At 46.3% G+C, this 24,359-nt stretch overlaps 1 protein-coding gene across 5 annotated transcripts in view; it reads left to right on the forward strand.

The window, feature by feature from the left end:
• The window catches only part of CALN1 (calneuron 1), a 480,999-nt gene extending 459,623 nt beyond the window's left edge, over positions 1–21,376 (forward strand). For all 5 annotated transcript variants that reach the window (XM_053929788.1, XM_045204595.2, XM_045204596.2 and 2 more), the window contains 2 exons: positions 329–485; positions 13,684–21,376. In XM_053929788.1, the coding sequence (XP_053785763.1) occupies positions 329–485; positions 13,684–13,811 (285 nt within the window). In that variant the 3' untranslated portion in view covers positions 13,812–21,376. The remainder of the gene's footprint in view (positions 1–328; positions 486–13,683) is intronic.
• The last annotated feature ends 2,983 nt before the right edge of the window (positions 21,377–24,359 follow it).

Consider the following 24,359-nt stretch of genomic DNA (forward strand, 5'->3'; position numbering starts at 1 on the left):
TGGAGTGTGACACTACTCCCAAGTATACAAGGGGTGACAGCAGATGGCCGGATGAGTAGGAAACCAAACTGGCAGGTGGCATTTTTTTCCTCCAAGAGTCTCAGTGGAGGGGGATATGCTGCATGCACTGTATTCCCAATAAGTTATTGCAAGTTCACAAGTATGGTTGGAGCTGAGCATGATGGAAAACTGCTCATCTGATGTTCTGAAAAGCTGGGACAGGTTTCCATAAAGGAGCTTGAAGGCTTTGGGGCTTGTGGGTAATGCCCCAAGCAGAGTTCTCACCCCCATGTGCCCAAGACCCTCTCACTCCTCTTTATCTCCACAGTTCGACATGCAAAGGATAACTCTGGAAGAGTTGAAGCACATCCTCTATCACGCCTTCCGGGACCACTTAACAATGAAGGACATTGAGAACATCATCATCAACGAGGAGGAGAGCCTGAATGATACCTCGGGGAACTGCCAGACAGAGTTTGAAGGCGGTAGGTACCCCCACTTCAGCTTTCTTCCTGGTGTGGGACAGCCCAATACCTTCACATCCTCTGTAAGAAAAATGTATTTACAATGGACTTGTAGTGAAGCCAAGAATCCAGGACTGAGGCTAAAAGTTCCCTTTTGCAAAAATGCAATTGGTTTCTCTTTTTTTTCCATATTTTCCCCAAACTCTGTGCTTTTGCAAAACTTCCATTGACCCTGTCCTTCCTCCAGGGACTCCGAGGTCCGTGACTAGAAGTGTGGCTTTGTGGTGTTTGCCTTTACTTAGTGGAGGCTGCACGGGGTGGTGGAAACAGCCTGTTTAGACTGTCGGTAAACCCGGATCAGGGCCGTGGCTAACTGTGTGACTGGGGCAAGGGGTGGACCTTCTCTGAGTGTGTTTCCTCATGTGTGCACATCGAGATAGTCACACCTGCTTCACGGGACCTTTAGGAATGGATTGCCTCTATGCTACACTCCCTGAGTGCACTGGCCAAAAGGAGCTACATTCATGCAAAGACTCTCATGAACTTGGTGACGTAGTTACAGAAGAAATACGGTTCTTCTGGGGCCAAAAAAGACACCCCTGAGAGGTCTTTTTTTTCTTGGGCTCATGAAAGAAAATGAGAAAAAACAAAAAACAACCTATCTTATCCCCTAATCGATAGAGAGTTCCAGAGAAACTAAATGATCTAACCCCTCTTTCCAACATTGAAAAATCAGAGCTGTTTTAACAGCTCGGATGTATAGAATTTTTAAACTGACATTAAAGTAGCATAGCAGACTACCAAGCAATATTTAACCTATTCAGTGCTGAGGTTTCTTAAAGAGATCACAGTATTTTTTTTTCTATTATTTTTTCCTGAACATAATGAGAAGTGAATACATACAGGTGGTAAGCTATATACAAGGTCTGGCACAAATAATGCCCCTTTTTTATTACAAAATCATAAGCATGTAATTCTGTAGTGCAACAATGTCACACTCAAGCACAGAATATGACATTTTAGATGAAATGTTCAAATTAAAACTATAAATTATTACACCCATATTATTACTCTACCAACCACCTCAAGCAGGCATTACTTCTGCCAGACCCTGTATATTGTCCATATACACAAGTCAATATAGACAGGTGGTAAGCTGCCACATAGGCACCAGAATGACGTTTGGTTCCCTTGTCTTGGAAGTGCCACATTAGAGCCAGCCGGGCCAGGGCAGGGAGGCTCCACAGGGCTGAGCTAGTCCAGGTGGCCACAGCGAGGCCTTCAGGTCTGCGCTCCCACGGGCCCTGCCTGGGCTGCCCAGCTGTCAGTGTGCAGCATTAAAGGCCAGGACAAGAGGTAACAGGAGACGGCTTATATTCCAAGGTGACAAACTAAGTTAATTCAAACCAGGGAAAGAGGAAGTAGTGGAGACTGGGATAAATTTGAAAACAATGCCTCATTGTAAACGTGTTCACATTTAAAATGTTCACAAGTGCTATGTACAGCCAATGGAAACAGCTGTGGTCCAGAAGCTGCCTTGGTCTCTTTTCTCGTGACCTGGGCCATGGCATCTATGACCGTGTTTGGAGTTGGAGCCGCACAGACCACACAGGGCAGCATGGTCACAGCTGACACCATTTCTGGCCTCATAGGCAAGGGGACTGGGAGGGCGAAGAGAGGTGAGAGGGCAGGGACTGGACTAAAACTTGGGGAAACAGTGGGCCTGGACTCCTGTGTCATCACTTACCTAGCTGACAGACTATGTGCTTCAACGGTGGAAGCATCTGGGGCTCCAGCCCCCACTGTCAGCATCCGCTCTCGGGAGAGGAGGAAAGGGTATATCTGGGCACCTCATTTTCCACAGAGCCTTTGTTTGTGGATCACTGTTTTGTTCAGAGAAATGTCACAAGTCTTAGTAATTTGTGAAAGGTCAGACTGCACCGGGAAGTAATCTGAATTTTAAGCCAGTCTTTTTATTAGTCAAAAGCTCATATATTAATGAAATAAATGACTGACAAAAAGACACCCAAATAGAAGTCTTACTGGGTCTGCTTTAATGATTCATACATATAACATTGGCAACAGCTATTATTTGGGGTTGGTAAATGATAAGTGCCAGGAGCTGTACTAAATGCTTTAAAATTCATGGTCTTATTTAATAAAAGAAACATTATTTTTGTAATTAGCACACTGCTTTTTGAAATGATCTCTGAGACCCTGATTACATAATTGCTTTTGCATATTTTCATGCCAGAGAATTGGGTTTTTGGGTTTTTGGTTTTTTTTAACATTCTGTCAGCACTATTTGGCCTTACAGGCAAGCCCATTGGTTTGTGTTTAGGTTTAAGATTTTTCCAATTTTGTGTGTGGTTGAAACTGCAGGTGCATATATGTAATGCCCATCTCTCCATGTTCAGGAAAGGGCCTCCCTGATTGCATTTTAGGCAAAGATGTCTAGGAAGAGATGATGCACAGGGACTGAGTTCACCCCTGGTGCCCTAGGACTGAACACATCCATTTAAGACCCTGTGGCTGACCTTGGCCTCCTCCTGTACATCCTTTTTGCACACTTGCTGTCCACAAACAGGACCTGTTGGCATTTTTAACCTCTCCCTGCTCGTACCACAATCTGATAGCCAGTTGCACGGCTCAAGCATCCTAAATCTCCTTGCCTTCCTCCCAGCCCTTTGGGCCCTACCCTACCCCAAGCTGTCAACTCCTTGCTGTCCTTTCTTGCCCTGGCTCAGGCAGTATGCCCTGTCCAGTCACTTCAGCCGTGCCCTTACCAAGATCTCCAATCCCTCCCCACCTGTCAGCTTCCAGCACGCCACGTCTTGGTAAATCCAGCATCTAAATATGAAGGCACAAGGTGGTTTCTTCTTTCAAGTGATGACAATCTTTTCTCCTCAAATCTAATCTTAAGCATAACCCACACTGACCAATGAGAGGGAAGGAAGCAGCAGGACGTTTCCCCCACACTCCAGAGTCCTAGTCAGGCCCCTCTGCTCTTGCTACCCCCCACCTAGGAAGCCCCTTCCTCCTGTTCTCTTTGGAGCTTTGCTGCCGCAAGTACGGAATTGATGATTAGCTCACCTATGGAGCTGGTGATCCACACGCATTGAAAATCCTGCCCTATTTGGTGTCAGAGGAAGGAATCAATGACAAAAAAAAACACCTAGAGGTACTCCTGTACCTTTGCCTTAAAAAGGTGAAGGGCACATTTGTCTGTGAGCAAGGAAGGAAGAAATGGTCCATAAAGCAGACTTTTTATGGCACAGTTGGAATTTTTTATTATTATTGTTATTTTAAGCCTCACCTGAGGATATGTTTATTGATTTTAGAGAGAGGAAGGGAGTGAGAAAGAAAGAGAATGTGAGAGAGAAACATCAATCAGTTGTCTCCCATACCTGCCCTGACCAGGGATCGAACCTACAACATTTTGGTATATGGGACAACGCTGCAACCAACTGAACCATCCAGCCAGTGCCAGAGTTGGAATTCAAATAAAGCACACATCAGATGGCTTTGAGGTCAGCAAAGCTGGAGTCACAGTTGATATTCTGGAGTGTGGAAAGGGTTTGAAAATGCCTCTGTGGTCAACCTTTGTGCCATGGAGTCAGTTAGAAATTCAGTGGTACCTCCAAATGCCATCAGCATCATTTTATGTCGGTGATTATACTTTCCATTTTTATAAATCTTGTGTCTGATACTTTTACGAAAGTGGTCACATTCTGTCCATTAAGTCAGGAAATGTCAACTATTCCTTCCATATGAATGGAAGAATAAAGAACAAAGAAATAGGCCAGGAGCCCATGGGGCGTGGAGCCATTGATGGGAGAGGTTTGAGGGGTTTTGTCCTTTTAGTTTCCATTTTGGCTTGATTTTGTTTTCTTTATTTGTTTGACTTTTAGGTCAACACAAATAACAAATACACACACACAGAGGCCCTCACACACCCTATCTGCCTTATCCTTATGGTAAGTAGGACTCAGTGATCGTTAGGAAGCAGCAAGGATTCCGTCCCCTCCTAAGGAATGGACTGGAGGAAATGGGATGAAATTCCAAGCTACCCCCTAGCAAAGCTTTCCTGACTTCTTCAGGAAACCCTGAACATACCATATATAGAACCCATTGTCCTGGAGCCCCAAAAGGAGTCATCTGTAGAAACCTGTATGCCTGGCTGGTGTAGCTCAGTGGACTGAGCACAGGCCTGCAAACCAAAGGGTCACCAGTTTGATTCTCAGGGCACATGCCTGGGTTGTGGGCCAGGTCCTCAGCAGGGGCGTGTGAGAGGCAACCACACATTGATGTTCCTCTCAAACTCTTTCTCTTTCCCTTCCCCTCTCTCTAAAAATAAATAAATAAAACCTTTAAAAAAAAGAAAAAGAAACCTGGGGGGAAAAGGCAGATAACTGTACTTGAACAACAGTGAAATGGAAAAAAAATAAAAAAAGAAACCTTTATGAAGGCAAGGAAGAGACTAGAAGAGTCTAACTCAAGGGTTCCGAAGTGGACCTTTCCCGCATTCACACCTGGCTCCTGGCTTCTGTGAGGGTGGCCACTCACATTGAGTCAGGCACTTCAACAGGTGTCACCCACTGTGCTGGGTGCGTTGGGCACTTGACCCTACGAATCCAGGGGCTCTCAGCCATCCACAATCAGTAGTCTATATGAGAATAGTCCAATGAGAATATCTGGCTGAACATAAGGCTTTCAGGCAATCCCAATTCCTCAAATCTTTTTTGAATCCCCTTATTAAGATAACTTATGCTCAATGAACTTAGGTGTTAGTTGGCAATTATTTGGAAAAATAAATAGGTCTATATCTGCCAAAATGGATTAGATTGAAGATTATGTGATACCCAAAATGCCCATTCATCATCCATGCTTCATAAAAGAATTTTGAGATATTTTGCTTCAGTTCAACCACTTGTAATCAGCAAACATTTTGTTTTTGGAGATCATACACTCAGTGACACTGAGAGATAAATTTGTATTTTATTATTTGGTTCAAGTCAGTGACATATGTGAACTGAGTGGGCATGTGGTGGAATTATCTATTCGCCCATCACTGAATCCTTACTAAGGGTTCTTATGACAAATTAAACTACATACTAAATCTGGTAGTGCTTGCTTCCAATGTTTACTGCTTATCTGTGTTAATACAGTCCAGGAGGAAAAGGATGGAAGAAAACTGTTGAGCATGCCTGCCAAGGGCTGGTCATTTGTGAACACATTTCATTTGACCTATCAGCACACTGTGAGAGATAAACACTGTGGCCCCTGTGGTACAGAGGAAGAAACGGAGGCTCAGCAAAGTGGAGTAATTTGTCCAAAGTCAAAAAGCAAGTCAGGATTTGAACCCAGGTCTACCTAACAAAGTTCTGCCCTGGCCTCTTCATTTGTCGGGGTCATTTCCTCAGGTGTAGGCATTACAGAAGCTCCTTACAGAATGGAGTTTCATCTTCCTTTCTCATTTTCCATTTCCTCACCAATGAAACCATATTATATTTGGAAGTTGAGTAGAAGCACGAGATCTGAGTGTGAGCCTTTCAAGACATCTACCCTAAAACAAGTGTTGTCCCTAAATGGAACACCAGCTGTCATATTTTTCTAGACATTCTGACAACATGCACAGGAGAGGGGAGGACAGACCATCACCTGGGGAATAAGTAGTTTCTGTGAAGGACACAGCAGAGCTGCTCTGCACCATTTGGCGCCTCTGTATGAGGGACAAGAGGAATGATGGCGAGGGAAGTGACACAGGCCAGGCAGCCCTAGTGGGTCCTTGTGTAGACGTGTGGGTTCTGTTCCCTGTCCTGTGCAGACTAGCTGTGTGACAGTGGGTAACTTATTCTAAAACTCTCTGAGCCTGATTTTCCTCATCTGTCCAATGTAAAGATTGGACAACAACAGTTATATCTAGATTCAAAATTTTCTAGGCTCAGCAGAAGGTCAGAAAGAGTTTGCGGTCAAATCCAAGGTCTCCAGCTCAGCCATCCAGCTGAAGCTGCAACATTCCTGTCTGGATGTCAAATGCACACCTGGATGGGGAGACCTGGCTCATCACCCGGTCATGCACATCGAGCAGTCCGTGCCCATCCAAATGAAAAGGGCATGATAGTCATCGACACCATCTGCTCCCAGCTCTCCTCGTGCTATGACTTTCCCGAAATAAAACCTGTTCTCCTTGGGCTGATGAAGGAGGTGAGGTGTGGTTGAGGTCCATGGCAGGTGGTGAGACAAGAAGCAGTTTTCAAAGAAACTTGGGGCCTCAGACGTAAGAGGATTTATTCCTGTTTGGGGACCCTTCACAGCAAAGCTATAGGAAAGTTTTCTGGAGCCATGAGTGAAGAATGAGATTCTGAGACATGAGAAAGAGACCTAGAGAGCTGCTTTTGCTAAATCTGCATGGTTAAGAATTCTAGCTCTGCACTCTGGACAGGGTTGGCTTAAAATCATGCCTCAGCACCTCTTAGATCACTTGAGTGAGGTAACAAAGTAAGTATTAAAAGTCTAATTTTCTTCATCTGCAAAATGGGAATCATAATGACCTATCGTTTTTATGGGCATTAAATGAGGTAACACATTAGAATATTTAGCACAAAGCTTAACACATTAATAAACACTCAAAACAAACAAATAAATAACAATAATAATAAAACTAGCCAGGCCCTAGTCCTAGCTCTCATCTGATTGTAATTTTTTCACCTGGAGACATCATGGATTACATCCCGCTGGAACTCCATATCTTTGAAGAACGGGGCAGGCAACAAATTTACAGAGTTTGAAGCATCCTCTTGATACATTCACTCCTAAAGTCAATCCTTGCGAACACTGGAGTTACCAAGAGTATTTGTCAACACTCTTTGGGTTTCAAGTTATAGAAACTCAACCCAGACTCCCTTAAACTAAAAAGCACTGACTCAGATAATAGAAGTTAAAGGGATGAACTTTGGCTTAACTGGACCCCAAATTCTGAAGCAACATTCTCTCCCCAGTCTCACCTTGCTCTCTCTCTCCTACTCTCCTTCTCTCCTTCTATTCTCTCTCTGGGCTTCCTTCTTGGGAAGGCTCTATCTCCCTGAGGTGATAGCATTTTCTGTCTCTCAAGGTTAATCTCAATTCTAAGAAGCGGCTGCAATCAAACCTGCTTGGCCCATGTGCCTACTATTGCACCAAAGCAAGAGCTTGGGGTACTCTACCTGGCCAGTCTGGTTTGTTACATGGGGAAAGGTGAAGCCCTAGATTGAGGGTCCACTAGATAAAGAGATACAGATCCTCAAACAAAGAGATGAGTTTTGTTGCCCTGGCTGGGTCGCTCAGTTGGTTGGAGCGTCATCCTGTACACCAGAAGGCTTCGGGTTTGATCCCCATTCAGGGTGCATACTAGAAGCAACTGATCGATGTTTTTCTCTCATACCAAAGTGTCCCTGTCTCTCTCTATTCCTCTCTCTCTAAAAATCAGTAAACATATCCTCGGGTGAGGGTTAAAAAAAAAGGATATATTTTGTTAGAAGAAGGGGAAGAACTTCTGGAAAGGCCACAACAATACCTGGTCACTGCACCAAGGGTCCACAGTAGGACCCTCGAAGCCAGACACTAGAAACCCAATATGATTTTGTAGTGGAGAAAGGGCCAGCTCCTATTCCCTCATAGAGTTGGACCCTCTTCCTCTTAACAAAGCATCATAAAACACGCAAGCCTCCTACTCCCTCAAAGGCTTCATCCTCCACCTCCACCTTCATGTCTTACTTGGGTTCCTGGGCGTTTCTGATATCACTGATCTATAGAAAAATTTCTTTCAAAAGCTCTTCATTAGTTCCACTTTAGGCCATGGAAATATCTAGTTCCATAGAATCGGAAAGTGTTAGACCTGGAAGGATCACAGGACAATAATAGCTCCCAGACCTGGTAGCTCTGGCTTATTGTGAGAATCACCTGAGCCGGGTTCTGTATTGTTTTAACCTTCCTGAGCCCCCAGTTCCCTGCCAGAAATATCACTTACGTAGGTCTATGTTGGGACCATTAATCAAAATTGTAATGATTCTGATTTGCTTCATTTGGGAGCCAGTGCCTCTGAAGACATGCAGCTCTGTCTCCAAATATCCATACTGAAGCCAGAGGGATTAAAAACCCATTATATCCAGGGTCACCCAGAGGGTCTTTGGCAAAATCCATGTCAAATCCCGTCTCCAGGAGAAAATCCAAGAACCCTTGGACAAGGGGAAGGAGCAGTCTGACCTGGAGCTCAGACACCCAAGCCCTGCCATGGCAGCCAGGATCTGTCAGTGTTTGGGGCTGGCTAACAAGCTTTCAAGAAAACAGGAAACCCCACTTCTCTGGTCCTGTGTCATCCTCCCCCGACTCACATTTCATCCCCACGTACCATACTTTCTGGGCTCCTTCTGTATCAACTTACTACGCTAAACAGAGAGTGCAAGACCTTCTGGGAAGGTAGTCATAGAAAAAATCGCCAGCACCATTGCCACTTTTAGTGTTCGTAAGTTCCAGAAAGGAAGTTTCCTCAGAAAGTTAAACATAGAGTTACCAAGTAGCCCAGCAATTTGAAAACACAGATTACTATATCCAAGAGAACTGAAAATATGTCCACAAAAAACTTGTATACCAATGTTCATAGTTGCATTATTCATAATAGTCAAAAATAGAAACCACCCAAATATCCATCAACTGGTGAATGGATAAACAAATTGGTACATCCATTCAGTGGAATATCATTCAGCCATCAAAAGGAATGGGTACTGATGTGTGCTACATTACAGATGAACCTGGGAAAGATGATGCTAACTGAAAGAAGCCTGACACGAAAGGCTACATATTATTGGTTCCATTATATGCAATGCCAAGAATAAGCATATCTATAGAGGCAGAAAGCAGATTGGTGATTGCCAGTGGCCAGGGAGAAGGGGGAATGAGGAGTGATTTCTAATGTGTATGGGATTTCTTTTTAGGGTGACGAAAATGTTCTGGAATTAGGTAGTGGTGATGGTTTCACAACCTTGTGAATGTTCTAAATGCCACTGAATGGTACATTCAAAAAAGGTGAATTTTATGGTATGTGAGTTCTATCTCAATTCAAAAATAAATAAATATTAACAGGTAGACCAATTTAGAAATTAAAAGATCCGGCCCTTTGGGAGCAGGATGTTTAGGAGAAGCCTCTTTGGGTTGGGCCCAGAAGCAATGAGAGAGAAGGCCGGGCTGCCCCCAGCAGAGGGAACAGTGTGACAGTGCTGCGGACTCTCGTGGGAAGGCCAGCCGGAAGACCTGCTCGGCTGAGACAGGCTGCAGGGAGATGCAGTGGTCTAGGGGCAGAGGAGGAAAAGGGACAGGAGGTGACCTGTGGTCCTACCCACTGAGCTTAGGAGCTGGAAAGAATGGAGCATGCTTCTCCCAGCAAGGCAGGGGGTGGGGAGGAGGCTTTGCAGGAAAGTGGCAGGGAGTGCTGATGCATACTAAGCACTGCTTCAGGAAGGTGAGTCTAGCAGCAGTTCGCGATGAATTAATGCAGGAAGGGACCAAAGCGAAGGTTTGGCCTTGTCTGCTGTGTCCGCAGTGCTGTGCTGGCGGCTACAAGGAACAAGAGGAAAAGAAGCAGCTCTTTCCTCCTGTCCTCCAGGGATACAAGAAGGAAATTTTGCATTTTCTCTAATAATTCAGGGTTGGATGTAGCTTTTGCTTTTTTTTTTTTTATTTATTAGTTCATTAATCTTTGAAGGAATTCTTGAGATAAGAAGAACAGATATCATTAACTCCTTTACCGGAAGAGAAACTGGGGCTCAGGGAGTTCAGTCCCTTACCCACAGCTGCTCCTAAGTGGCAGTTAGGAGGAGAAACCAGATCTCAACTCAGAGCTCATCTTAGTCTAACCTGTTGTCTTGTTGAGGAAACAAAGAATAGACAGCAAGAATAAATGGATGTACAAAAATATGGTGCAATGTAAATATGCAATAGCCAAAGACAGGCTTTAAATTATTATCAACAAACACATTCATTAGTGCCAGATTATACTCTGCCAATCACACCAAGTGTTCAAAGTGCATTTTCTTTGCATCTTTCTATCGCCTAACTTTGTCCCATCAAGGAAAAGATTCAGAAGAGAGAGTTTGTGCAGAGATTTTGAACCTGGAAATTAAATTACACTTGGGCCCAAATCCCACCTCCACCATTTGCCAAATGACCTTGGACTCCACTTCTTGGAGCTTCAGGTCTCCCACCTATCATATGAGGACTCCACACCCGGCACACCCCACTCACGAAGGACTGCCACACTACAATTCCGCAATGATATACACAAAGTATGTAACGGCTCCCCAGCTTGTGTGGCAGGTAGAGGGAGGTGCTCAGTGCATGAAGGGGAGTTTTTAAAAGATTTACAAAAGGAAATTCACATTCATCAGGCATAAATAATATTGCAGTAACTTCAAAAGCCTTAATCTTCACAACAAAGTAGGTCTTATTACCCCCATTTTATAGATGAGGAAATTGAGGCCCGGGGAAATTAGCTTGGTCAAAGTCACACAGCTAGAGTGTGAGGTAATCATAGTTCACATTTGGGTCTGGCTCTGAAGTCCTTACTTTTTCACTCTGCCACAAAACCTTTGGTGATGGCAGAAGTGGACATAAAAGGATTCTCATCAAGGCACAGAGTCTGAATCATGCACGAATGATTATCCATTTCAGAGCTATGGAGGAATGAGCTGGAAGCTCCATTCTGTGTACAGGACCTTGGTCTGGGTTCAGATTTGCCTCACTCCGTCTCCTGGCCTCTTCTTCCTCATCTCTCCCCTCCTACTACTTAAGGATTTTTAGATCAAAGGTGCAACCCCTGTCCTGAGGGATAATCCTGTCACCTGCAACCTTGCTTTCTGAGCGACCTTCACAAAGAAGGGCTTCAGCAAAACCTTTCTCCCTCAGCTCAATCACACCACTGTGCATTTCCTTAAGCCCTTGCCAGCCAGTCGTCGGGATGGAAAGGTAGACGACTGCCTTCAGAAGCATTTTTATGCTGAGGAGCTGCTCAGAATAAATTAGCCAGTCCTCAGAAAGTGTTAGATACGCTACTTCCACTTCCACACTTTATTTCTGCTCCAGTCCTTCCCTTCGCAAATGCCACCTCCTTTTCCCTTCCTGAGAGCTGGCATCTCTTCACATTTGCCCATCCTGGGGGGAGGCACATCCCAGCACAAGAGAATTTTCTTCCCTCTGCTAAGAACCTATAAGATTCTAAAACCCAGACATGATCAGCAAACAAAGAACTGAACCAAAAATACTTTCAGTCACCTAAGGGAAGCAGAAGCCCCGTGGAATTAAAGATAACAACACAAGACCTAAAAGACCATGGCAGAAATAACCAACAACTTTTGGTGAGGGCTCTGCCTGAGCACTGGGTCTCTAGGAAGCAGGGCTTGCTGGAGAAAGTCCCTGACTGATGTAATTTTTGGAGGCCCCCTTGACAAGCCCCTGACATCTTTTCTCTCAGGGAAAGTTCTGTTTGCCTTTGGACACATCACCAGACTCCTACTGTTTCCCTTGTATTTCTAAGATCTGGAGGAGTCACTGGGTGTCAGGGGGGAGAGGTACTCCAAACTGAACATTTTTTAAGGCTCTTTAAAGGTGTGTCTAGCAGAAAGACCCCTTTTTAAAATGGAGTGTAACCCGAAAGTGTTCTTCTGTGCTCGTATTGGGTTTCTTAACAACTGAATGTAAAACAACCATCTTCCCCAATACCTCCCACTCCAGTGTCCCTAATGTACACATACACACACCCTGCCTGTCCCCAGCAACTCAAACGAAGATTCTGTGGCTGTACCTAGACATAATGAATCAAAAACTCTGGGTGTGGAGCCCAGTGATTTCCTAATCACCTGGAGAGCTTATTAAAACACATGTTCCCGGCCTGCACCCCTAGAGATTTTGATTCAGTAATTCTGCACTGCGGCCTGAGAATCTGCATTACACGAAACTCCCAGATGGTGCTGATGCTGCTGGTTCAGTGAGAAGCTCTGGTATAGGGAGCCTCCCAGCTGCCTCCAGGGCAAAGATTTCTTCCATAAACAAAGTGGTAAACTGTGTGCAAAGGCCACTGCAGGACTGGGGCCAGGAGGCGAGGAGTTGTAGACAAAAAGAGGGAGAAAGGGAAAGAAATGGCCTGGGAAGTAAGGCCTGGGAAAGAGACTTGTTCTTTCTCAGCATATGTTATCAAAACTTCTTTCCTGTTACTTCCATTTTCTGCTGCATATTCGTAGCCCACTAAGTAATGCTTTGTGTTGAGACCCACTAATGGTGTCTCATGGGCCTTATAAAAACAGTGATACGAGACCTGACCTAACAGAAGGATGAAGAGTACACAACCCCAGGACCCAAGGTCAGACCCCTGGGGTGGCAAGATCTGAGGACACCCTGCCTCTGGAAAGTCTGAGGCGGTTTTGTGACGGCCTCCTTCCCATCGGTCTTGTCCCCAGTGCCTGTGGTTCCCACTTCTCAGACATCAGCAGGCACCAGGGTCACCTAGTTAAACCTCAATTGCTGCCCCCGCTTCCCAGACTCTCTGATTCAGTAGATCTGGGGTGGGCCCCACCTGAAAATCTGCATTTTTAATAAGCTCCAAGTGATGCAGATGCTACTTGCCCAGGGACCCCTCACTAGAATCACTGGTGGGCACGTCTGAAATAATGCCAGAGTCACTTGGAGTCATTGGGATCTGCAGCTACCCTAGAACAATTCTGGGAAAGGTAAGTGCTTCCAGCCCAGCACTAATAGGTAGGGACCTCGCTCTGACTGTAGGCAGCTGCCTGGGACAGGGCAGCCAGGCATTGCGCAGAAGCCGATACAGCCGTGCCTGGGTGATGCCCTCTGAGAAACTCCCTCTGAAACGCTCCATGTTTCCTCACTCAAAAGTCACTATAACTATTATGTCTGCAGGTTCATACCTTGCTGCGCACATCACATTTGTCATGGTCTTTGTCGTAGAAGCCTCACCATTTCATGCCATGTACAGGAGGATGTGGTGTTCAGTCTCCTCTGAGAGTGGTCCCAGAAATGCTTGTCGACTTGACCAGTCTGCATCCTATGGACTGGACACTGCGCTGGTTGAGAAAGAGGTGAAGCCTGTCTCACAAATGTCATTTCTCTCTTCCCTTCCCCTCCGCTCCCCTCCCTCCATGTCTCCTTGCCCTCTCTACCCCTCCACCCTCAGTGCATTCCCAGAAACAGAACAGACAGACCTGCGTCCGGAAGAGCCTCATCTGCGCCTTCGCCATGGCCTTCATCATAAGCGTCATGCTGATTGCGGCCAACCAGATCCTGCGGAGCGGCATGGAGTAGCAGCCTCCAGCCACCACGCTGCTGCGTCCCCGCTCCCTGCGCATGCGCATGCCCTGCGGGCAGACTCTGTTCCTCCTGAAAAGCAGATTTGGACGCAGTGGCACAGTTCAGTGAAGAACCCAAGGTTGCAGGGCAACAGGTGTTGCAAGGCCACTTCATCTCCTTGGCAGGGACACAAAAGGGCTGTCTTAAATGCTTTAATGGTTTTGTTTCCCAATGCAATAAATAGCCAGGAGTTCCGAATGATTGCTTCAACCACTTGCAGGAACTCTGAAGATAAACTACATTTTCATCTCGGAATTCCAATGGCCATCCAGGCCGATGGTGTGAGAGAGCAAGAGAGGGGCGTGAACACGCAGTCACCTCCACACCCCATTCTTTCAACCCACTGGGCAACTGGACACCCCTAAGAGCAACCCAAGGGGCTGACTTTGGGGTTGCTGCAGAAAAGGGGCTCTCCTTCTGACCCTGGCTTACTTCCTCCACCTAGCGGAGCCCCGAGAGACGTGAGGGGAAAGCCACCGGATGGGGTGCAGGACCTGGTGGCCTGCAGCTGCTCCCATGCTTCCGTTCTTACTGCCTTTCTACAGGACCCTTGGCATAGTTGGGGAGTTCTCGGTTTCCATCTGTACTTGGCTTTCTGTTCCTAGAGCCCATCACGCACCAGCATTTTGGAATCTGCAGAGAGCCTTCCTCCCAGCTTTGCTGCCTGTGCTGCCATTAAAGAAAAAAGAAGCATAATCGTGGGCATCTCTATAATAACATAGACAGGTAGACAGATGTATCTATTTGGCCTCTTCATCTGTGACATCATTCTTCCCTAATTGCTTACTCCTGATATAAGCTTGTCCTCTGACACAGTCCCTACCTCCGTTGGCTAGGACACGTACATGGGGGACAGGGGACTGAGACTGGTGGTGAGGCGGTGTGGCAGCCCCTGCCCCAGTGGTCCGTGCTGATGGAGCCGCACACATCTCTCCGCCAGAAGACTGTAAGTTAAGGTCCTCGTGCATCTTACCTTCTTCTCATATTACAATTTGCTTTGTAAGTTAGTCTTCCCCAGATAAAAAGAGAAATACAATCCAGAGTGGAAAGATGGAAAGATCAAACTACTGTATTTTACATAACATCTTCAGGCATTCAGATCCTGCAGCTGACTCATTTCCATGACAAAAGACAAAAAGTTGTTAATAAGCTTAGCCAACAGGACAGGTAATTTACTCCTGACTTCAGAACACTTCTGTTGGGGAAGGAAACTGAATCCAGTAGTCTGTTTTCAACACCATTTCAAGTCTGTAATTTCCTGACTTTTCCTAGATGTCATATCAGCCGCCACTGTTAATTCAAGCTTGCATAGTCTGATTAGCCAATAATATTTCAGTGGAGTATTTCCCTTTGTCCTTTTCCAAGCTCAGGTCCTTATTTCTATAATGGAATTGTCGTGCTCCCCTTTCTTCCCAATGCATCTGAAAGCTACTTGCTTTTCCCCTTTCTTCCAATATTGGGGCTCTAGAATCTTCCCTCCCTCACTGCAGTCAGGTGGGCTTCCTGGTGCAGTGTGTGCTTCTGAACCTCTCCTCAAGCCGCCCCTTCCTCTCCGCTTTCTCCCTACTGCCTTCTCAGACTTGGAGCGTCCAAGGTCTCAGTTTTGGGTCTTCTTTCAAATCACCTCTGCAAGCACTTCAGGCAACAGCCTGGGGGTAGATGTAGGAACTTCCCCATGTGGGAAACCGAGAATATTCATGAAGAGCACAAGAAAAACTAGGGTTTGAGCCATAGTACAGAGGAAGAAGCAGGTGTAAGCTTTCGAGAGTCCAGGAGTTTGAGAGACTCTCTGTGCAAATGCCTGGGTCTCCCACATCCAGTCCAGGAAAGCGCCAGCCTGCCTGTCCCTCTTGCCTGCCCTGCCCCGGTATGCCCCGCACACTGCCTCTTCTCTCTCCCCTGGCCTGACTCAGCACGCACCCCCCACCCCCATCAGAATCCTGAATAAGGACAGGTCCAAACACAGAATTCTAATAAGACAGTTTCATCATTAGCTCCTGCCCAAAGCAGTTGTCCCCCCCAATTGTACTTGGGTGGAAAGGACCCCCTGAACCACTGGACCACGTCAGACTAAGGAGGGGGTGAAGGATCCTAAGTAGACTGGATAGAGACCCTAGGGACAATTCTTAAAGGACTGTGCCCCATGAGAGGGGATTGCAATGTGGTGGGTGAGGCTAAAAATGAATACTTCTTCAAAAGCTGCTTTTCTGCCAGTTCTTCTGCCTCCTGCTGGAGAATGGGGACCCTGAAGATGTGAGGGTCAGACTTTATTGGAAGACAGATTAGCCACCATGCAGGGGTGGAGAGTAAAAGGAGTTCTGGAGAGGGACTGACAGCCCGTTCCCCACAAAGTCCTCAGCATCCTCTCCCCTTAGAGGACCTCTCTCCTCTCCCAGTGACCCAGTGACCTGGAAGTCAGCCATCCTACCCAGAGTGCATCCATTGTGGGGGTTGCTAGGGAGAGAGGGCACAAAGGAAGGCACAGAACTCTCTTTGATGGGCTAAAAGTCAACCTCCTCCATGATGACCTCTCAGGTGCCACTCACGGCCTGCAGTGTGTGGAGACAACCCAGAGAGTAGTGGCATTCCTGAGACTCCGGGAGCTAAGAGCTTGTCCTGGTGACTTGCGCCCCAGCTGCTTTGTCGGGATGGTCGTCAGGCAGCCCAAGATGCTGACTTCCCACAGCCCCGCCCCCAGCCCTGTCCACACCAGTACTACTCCAGGGCCCCACCCATCAGCACCCTCACCAGAGGGGTTGTGATGCCCATGGTGAAGACTCCTGAAGGTCCTGGTCCCCCATGCTTTGTGGCCCAGTGAGGAGAGGAGAGGAGTAACCCTAACTCTTCCTCTGTGCTCCCAGCTAATAGACATAGGGGTCTATTATAGGACAGCTGAGTGACTAGCAAACTGAACTTGGCTCATTCTTTTTGCAAGAATGGGTGTCCCCCCATACCACCCAGTGATGATCAAGGAGGTATTTTGCTTGTGAGACAAGGGATGTAGACCCTGATGCCTTTGGCCCCCAAAGAACTGTCACCCATCACTCTAGAAGCAGACAGAGTCCCCAAACAGGACCCAGCATGGAAATGATTAGCAGTGGCTTCCAGAATGTGTGTGGGTCTCATGTGACCAGTCTGTTTAAAAAAAAAAAAAAGGTGTTGCCATGGCAACCCTTGCATTCCACCCTGAGTTTGCCAAGGCACATAAAAATAGGGAACATTTTCTTAAAGAACACTTGAGTTCTGCCTGATTGCAACCTGACTCCCTGCATCCATATCCTGCTGGTGGGAGAAATTACCCTTAAAAAATCTCATGGTTTCTCTGCCTTTTTCTTTTGTGTTTGAACCTATCCTTCCATTTGCTTAGGAGAACAGGAGCTACTTGTGATCCAGGTGGTATCCTTCACACTCTCTCCCTCCCCCATCTCTCAGGGCCCAGAGCAAGGACCTCTTAATCTGGGTGAAAAGTCAGAAATGTCATGTGGAAGGCAAAAAATATTTTAAGCCTCAATCTTCAAAAGCATCAGTTTGCGGGTTAAGAAGCTCTCCCACAAGCCAGAAATGTGAAATGAACCAAGATTGACATGTGGGCTTGGGCAAGTCCAGTGGTTTCAGAAGATTCTAGATGTTTTATTTGCAGAGAAGATGTATCCTGTGAATCTTTATTCTTGATACCTGCTCCTGCCTCAGGTTTCACATGACAAATGGTCCACTCAAGCAGTTTTCAATCTTTTTCGTCTCATGGCACATGTAAACCACTTACTGAAGTTCTGCATCACACACACACAAAATTATATCTTTGCTGATCAGAGAAAAAAATAGGTATGATTTTAATTCATTCACACCAGAGGGCTACTCTTGCGTTGGCTGATGCCATTTTTTTATTTGACAATCTAAGGGAAAAGAGGTCAGTGCCCCTGACTAAATAGTCAGGTATGGCATGTTGTGAAAATTCTTGTGGCGCCCCAGTTGAAAATCGCTGGTCTACTGTCTTATAGTTAGCCAAAACAACCTAATGAATTTTGACAACAATGCCCCTCCACCTTCCATCCACAGAATTATAAAGTCGTATATCTAAGAACTGGGAGAAAGAAATTTCCCTTTTAATCCAAATGCCTTTTCTAGGCTTCAGTCAAGACTCAGATCATAAATCAAAGAGACTTTTGCTCTCCACCAGTAGCTCGAGCTTCCCTGGGATGATTTGAAGGCATGACCAGAAGAGTCAGGGTGTGACCGCCCGGTACAGCCCCTTGGCTGGGCTGGCCTGGCCGTGGTGGCTGCGTGCCGTGGAACTCTGTCCTCCCCGTGGAGACACTGAGCTCTGCTTCTCCCAGCTGGAAGTCGGAGACCATACTGAGTCATTTTACTGCACTATTTCTCCAATGGCCCAGAGTAATCATCTTACCCTGTTCCACTGAGATATAGAGAAGGTCTTGAACCCCACTGTGAAAAGGAGGTACCCCTTTTTATGATGCCATGATGATGCAGATGGACTGAGCTTAAGCTTCTATACTTCAGCACATGCTGGCTATGTTACCAGGAGGACCGCAGAGCTGCCTTCCCCAGAGAACATCTGTCTGAAATGACCGCAGATCAAAATTTTCACATGGCCTCTTCAGTGACCTCTCAGGGCTAAAAGTCTGTAATCTGAAGGCCTTGCCATAGCCATCCTCCCTCACCACCTCATAACTCAGCTCCCCCAGAAGAGAAAAAAAAATCCATCAGAAATAGAAAAGAAGCATTATTCAGCAGCTAGGGTTTTCAATTTCAATTATTTAAAGCAATGGCAAAATAGAGGAGGATTTGGGCTGCCTCTTACAGACCCTGTCTCCATGACAATTTAAATGTCAGAACTGTTCAGCTTCACTTCATACTTCCTTTGACTAAGTCACTCAGGGGACTGTCCTCAGTTATGTGGCCTTGCCGGAGACACCGATTTGGAGGAATAAGGTCAAGTACACAAACCGGCCAAGCACTTCTCTTAGTATCCTAAGCTCATTGTAATGCACATGGTCATTTTTACAGCTATGGTTTCTACTTAATATTGGTTTGGGGCCCTTTTATATGGTCTCCAGGGACACTATAATAATGCTTAAAAAGTCTTCAAGGCTAAATTAATTTGATTCAGTTGGCTTGAAATATAGCCACAAAGAATCAGGTTTTGCCAGTCCCACAAAGACAGTCCTCTGAAACTGGAAAAAACCTGGCCAGCCTCCTGCTCCTACCCCTGCCTTGGGCAGCATGCTGAGCACGCCCTGACCCCATGCTGGTGTAGCCCTCACCACCTCTTTTCCTTGACCATGATGGGTTTGCTTTCAAACCGATGCTTCTGAAACTGTCCAAGTGAAAGGAGGCAGAGGCTGGAATCTTCTGGGGGAGTAGAAGATCAGGATAATGAGGAAGGAATATTCCCAGGAATGCAAAATTCTTGTGTGATGTTGCTCCATCTTGGGACCTGAGAGAAAAAGAAAGTTTTTAAAGGGCTGCGGAAGCTGCTCTCTGAACGTGCTCCCTGTGTATTTGGCCTACTTTGGGAACATACGGGGCATTGAGTGCCACCGGGCTGCTGCCCATCAACCTGATCCCAGTGACGCGCACTGGGAGCTTCAAGAGGAGGCTGGTAGTGCTCCTGTCCTTGGAGGATGCTGACATCTGCCAAGCCCAGAACGCCTCTCCCAGAGCTCTCTGTCAGAGCTCAGACCTGTTGAACTGAAGCCAGGAGAGCAGAGCGTAGGACCAGAAGAAGTGTGGACAGCACTATCAGCTGGGAAGGCACAGGAGGCAGGACCTCAGGTGCCCCTGCCACCCACCAGCCAGATAATTTTGAGTGACTTCCTTTCTTGGCCTCAGGTTTCTCATCTCTAAAGCAAGAGGAAAGGTAAACCAGATGACCAAGAAGAGTCCTCCCATTGTGACTCTGTTCGAAACAGATCAAAATGAATGCCCACACTTGAGAGGACCCTTACATCCCCTATGAATCACATTAGGAACTGGCAGTTGCTTTTTTAACCCAAGTGCCAAGAGGCAGTTATAATGAAGTATCTCTTTTGGTGTCCACTGTCTATACAGGAAACAATACAAATTGGCTTACATGAAATGTGTCGTATCTTGCGGGCAAGAGTTTTTATTTACTTCCTATGGTCTTGCTGATTCAAGGAAGCATCAAGGATGTGTCCTGGCTTAGTTAGTGTGAAAATCAAGGGAACTTGATTACCTTACCACAGGTCACATGAATCAGAATACATGCATAAGTAGGTGAAACAGCCAGATTCTGGGAAAAGATGCTTGTTTTTCCATCTGAGAAAGCTCAAAGAAGATACTGAATAAAGAGCACAACTTCCAATCAGTTCTTTCTTTCCTTTTTTTCTGGCCACTGGAACAGTCGTTCCAGTGTATGTGATCATGGTTTGCAATTATTTGTAACACTGCAGAAAGAAGAGAGTCGTGATCTCTGATGATTGTCAGGAATTAGATTAACGGTCTTGGGGGAGCAGCTGCCTGCGATTGCCCTTTAGCTGGCTGACGAGCAGTGCTGTGCACAGGTGCCTGCTTCAGACACTGTCCAACCGTGACGGGGGCAGAGGCCAGGGGGAGAGCAGCTGCAGAAGCCCCAAAAGTCTCCAGGCCTCCTGCCCCATGACAACATCAACTCCCAGGTTTCTGTCCTTTTTTTCTCTGTTTTTTATTGCTGTTCTTCCCTGGAAAGACCTAGATTGGCCAGGAAAGTGCCCTTTCAGCTCCTGGTGGAAATTTACACAAGTCTGTGTTTCTCCTCTCTCTCCAAGGAAAATCAAAGAATATTCTTTCTTTTTGACCTGGAAATCAGGTTTCAGGGGTCTTTGAATGGCTTCTTAATGGGGTTTGATTTTCTTCCCCAGTTCTGAATCCAGAAAGAAGCTGTTTCTCCAAGGACTAACCAAAGACAATGCCCTTGGGGGAGAATCAGACCCAAAAATCTAGTCAGGGAGTGGGGTTGGCAACTGGTCATCTATTGGAGGTGGGGGAGTCGCTGTGAATTTGGGGGTCATTAGACTTGAGACGTGAATTTTTTCTCAACACACAGCAGTGAATGGCTGGATGCAAACTGGAGTGCAGCTGAGGGCTGTTACGACCAGGACAGCCGGAGCTTGGCAGCTCTCACATCCAGAATGGGCCACAAGGACTGAACTCCTGGGTCACAATCTGCCCATTTACCTCATTCTCGCTCCATTCTTCTTTCCATTTGGTATTGGTTGGCGATTTCTGCTATTAAGTGATGAGAGAGTCAGCAGACTAGTCAAAAGAAAATCTTTATATAAAATGTAAATATTAATATAAATTAACCTGGCATGCAACTTACTGATCCAATGAAGCATATATTATTAATATGTTATCTCAGTGTATAAAGGAAAATTGACTGCCATATTTACCAGATGTTTTCTCTAACCTGTCTGTAAATATATAATCTGTATAAAAAAAGAGTCTAATTTACCATTATTTATGCAATAGAAAAAATAAAAGTTTTTTTTCTTTTGATGAGAGATTCAGTTCATTATACGTGGTATGATTTACAAATGGGTCATGAGTTTCATTCCTGCGACCCGGAAGGGCACCCAGATCTGTGGGGATGACAGCTTAGCATCACAGCCTTCCGAGAAGCCAGTGATCCAGTCCTGCGGCGCGGCTTTGAGGGGGATGATTGATATAAAGGGAAATAAGCTAACTGTGGAGCATATGGCGAGAAACAGGAAACATCTTCTATCCAGGGAGCAGATATTATAACTGAGAAAACTTTGCACACACCCAGGCTAATGCTGTCGCTCTTTTGGTATTCCACTTGCCAAATTCTTCCCAACATTGCTGTTCGGGCATTGCATACCTTTTGCTTATGCTTTTGGAATTTGTAATGGTATCTGAGCTTCTTGGACATAAAAAGAGACACTCATTTTTTTTCTATCGATAAAGAAAAAAGGAGGACAGAAAAGTTAAGTGATTTGGTGAAGGGCACAAGCTAAGACCCTGCCCGAATTTGGACCAGAAATCTACAAGCACCCTGAGGGCACCTCTTATTTTCACTACTTTTCAGTAATGTTATCACACATTTTTCTAAATGTCTTATACTTAAGCCAAAAACCTGAGTTTCCATGTGAGTAGGATCTCCCAGGGTCCCCAGTTTTAAGTGTTGCAATTATATACCTTCTCAGGGGACAATTATGAAGTAAAATCACTAAGCATTAGTTGTTGTTTAAAAATTCCAAAAATAGAATTCCAAATTCTAGGCATGAAGCACATGTTTTCCTCTCTGTTAAAGGGGGCTTCTGGCAAATTCCAGTGAGATAATAACTTGGAATTTATTCTCTTATCTGGGTTTTAAGGTTTTTTTAATGATTAAGAAACATTTAATCATGAATATTTATTCTCCTGGGATACTGACAGCACAAGGACTGTCTTGCAGAACAAAGGTCCCCAGGGGACTCACATCAAAAAGTCTCTGACTCCTGACCACAGAGATAACAACTTCGAATCCTGAAGACTCATTGCCCAACCTTGGCCCAACTAGATAATATCCAAGGCCAAACAAAGCTTGCCCTTAACATGGGAACGTGTCTTTGAATCCTAGTGAGATTTTCCCATAATTTTGCTGATAAGTGAAAGTCAAGGCTTTTCTTTCAGATGTCTGTGGTCCAGCCATGTGCACAATTAGCAAGCTGTGCCTGTCACTTCTACCAGCCCTGGACGCGTCCAGCTGTAGCGTGTTGCTTGGCTTTGAGTGACAAAGGATTGGTGCCTTGGCTGATGTGAGCACCTGAGGCCGTGTTTCCAGGCCTGTCTGGCACTCCCTAGGTTTATTTCCCCCCAGCACACCTGGGCTTCCATCACTGGGCAGTGGGCCGAGGGAGAAAGCAGCTGTGCTCCAGCCTACCCCAGTAAGAGTCCCCGGGCCCTGTAGCATCACACTCGGGGCCGTGCTCCGGCCCCCAAGTGTAGCCAGGGTATGGTCAGAAGGCGTTTCTGGCTCAGGAGGTCATCATCTATCAGTCCTACTGCTGTGCTGGAAGCTGGCAAGGACCCCGCTCTCACCTCTGAGTGTCCTAGGCTGAGGAAGGAGGGAAGACAAAGGTGTCTCCTTGAAAAGGAGCTTCAGGGCTGTGGTAAGAAGGCACAGTGGCTCAGACTCTGTGGGGCTCATCCCCCCACTCTGGCTCTCATAACCTTTGTCTCCCACTCTCTCCCTCTTTTCTCTCTGCCCTCAAGATAGTTTGAAGTCAACTGACCTTCAAAGACCCCCGGGGTAATGTTCTCAACCCTGGTGGCACATGGGAGTGTCCTGGCACACTTTGAGAAAATGCCAAGTCCTGGCCCTACCCCAGATGTTCTGGTTCCATTGCTCTGGGAGGCAGCCTGAGCAGCAGGGAGTTTCACTGCCCAGCTGATTCCAGTCAGGGTTAAGAACGAGGGCAGTGGGTTCCCCATCTTTCAGATTTGGTTCATTTCCGGAGAAGCAGGCCTATCTTCCCAGCAAATGGTTCTCAAAGTGTAGTCCTTCACCTAGACCTTGAGAACTTGTTAGAAAGGCAAATTCTTAGGCCATTTCCCAGGTGTCAGAGGTTCTGGAGGTAGAACTCAACAACAAGCCCTCAAGAGTGAAAAACCTCTGTCCTAGTGATGGACATCAAAATCAGTACATAATTATGATTATGTTGCCGGAATCATCAGGTGTGTTATAGACAGATGCCTGGGCCCCACCTCAGCCCTACGGAATCAGAGCCCCAGGGGAAAGGACTGCTGGCAGGGGCATTCAAGGAAGCCTCGGGGATGTTTAGAAGGCAAGTCTGAACTTGAGTCAGCTCAGCAGCCTGCTCTGGCCAGGCTGGGACCAGGAGCCACTTCCTTGGGTGACCCCTCAGCAGTGCTCCTTGCTCCTAGTCCTAGGTCTAGTGCCTTCTGGCCTCCAGGTCGTCATCTGTGGTTGTTGCTCACATCCCCTCAGCACAGCAGCAGAAAACTCTATTGGGCTGCAGAGGTCTCAGCTCTGGCTCCTAGGAAGGAGCTGATGGCTTATGAACGGTAGGTTCTCAATGATCTTCCCTCCTGCCTTTCAGTGTCAAAACGATGGCTGCCAGGCTGTCCCTAGGAAGCCAAGGAGTGGGAGGGGAGAATGTAAAATACCAGACACTCCCCCACTTTTCCCTAAGATTAATGTGGATGAGAGCAGAGTAAAACTGAACACAAAGAAAGAGTGGATTGCCTCGTGTGTGAATACAACTCAATAGAACTACCATAAAAGATGAGCACAAAACCAGCATTGACGCCCTGGCTGGTGTGGCTCAGTGGTTGAGTGCCAGCCTGGAATCAAAGGGTTGCTGGTTCGATTCCCAGTCTAGGGCACATGCCTGGGTTGAGGGCCAGGTCCCCAGTGTGGGGCGCACAAGAGGCAACCACACATTGATGTTTCTCTCCCTCTCTTTCCCTCTCCCATACCCTCTCTAAAAAATAAAATAAAATAATCTTAAAAAAAAACAG

This window comes from Desmodus rotundus, chromosome 1 (genome assembly GCF_022682495.2).
Source record: "Desmodus rotundus isolate HL8 chromosome 1, HLdesRot8A.1, whole genome shotgun sequence".
NCBI lineage: Eukaryota > Metazoa > Chordata > Mammalia > Chiroptera > Phyllostomidae > Desmodus > Desmodus rotundus.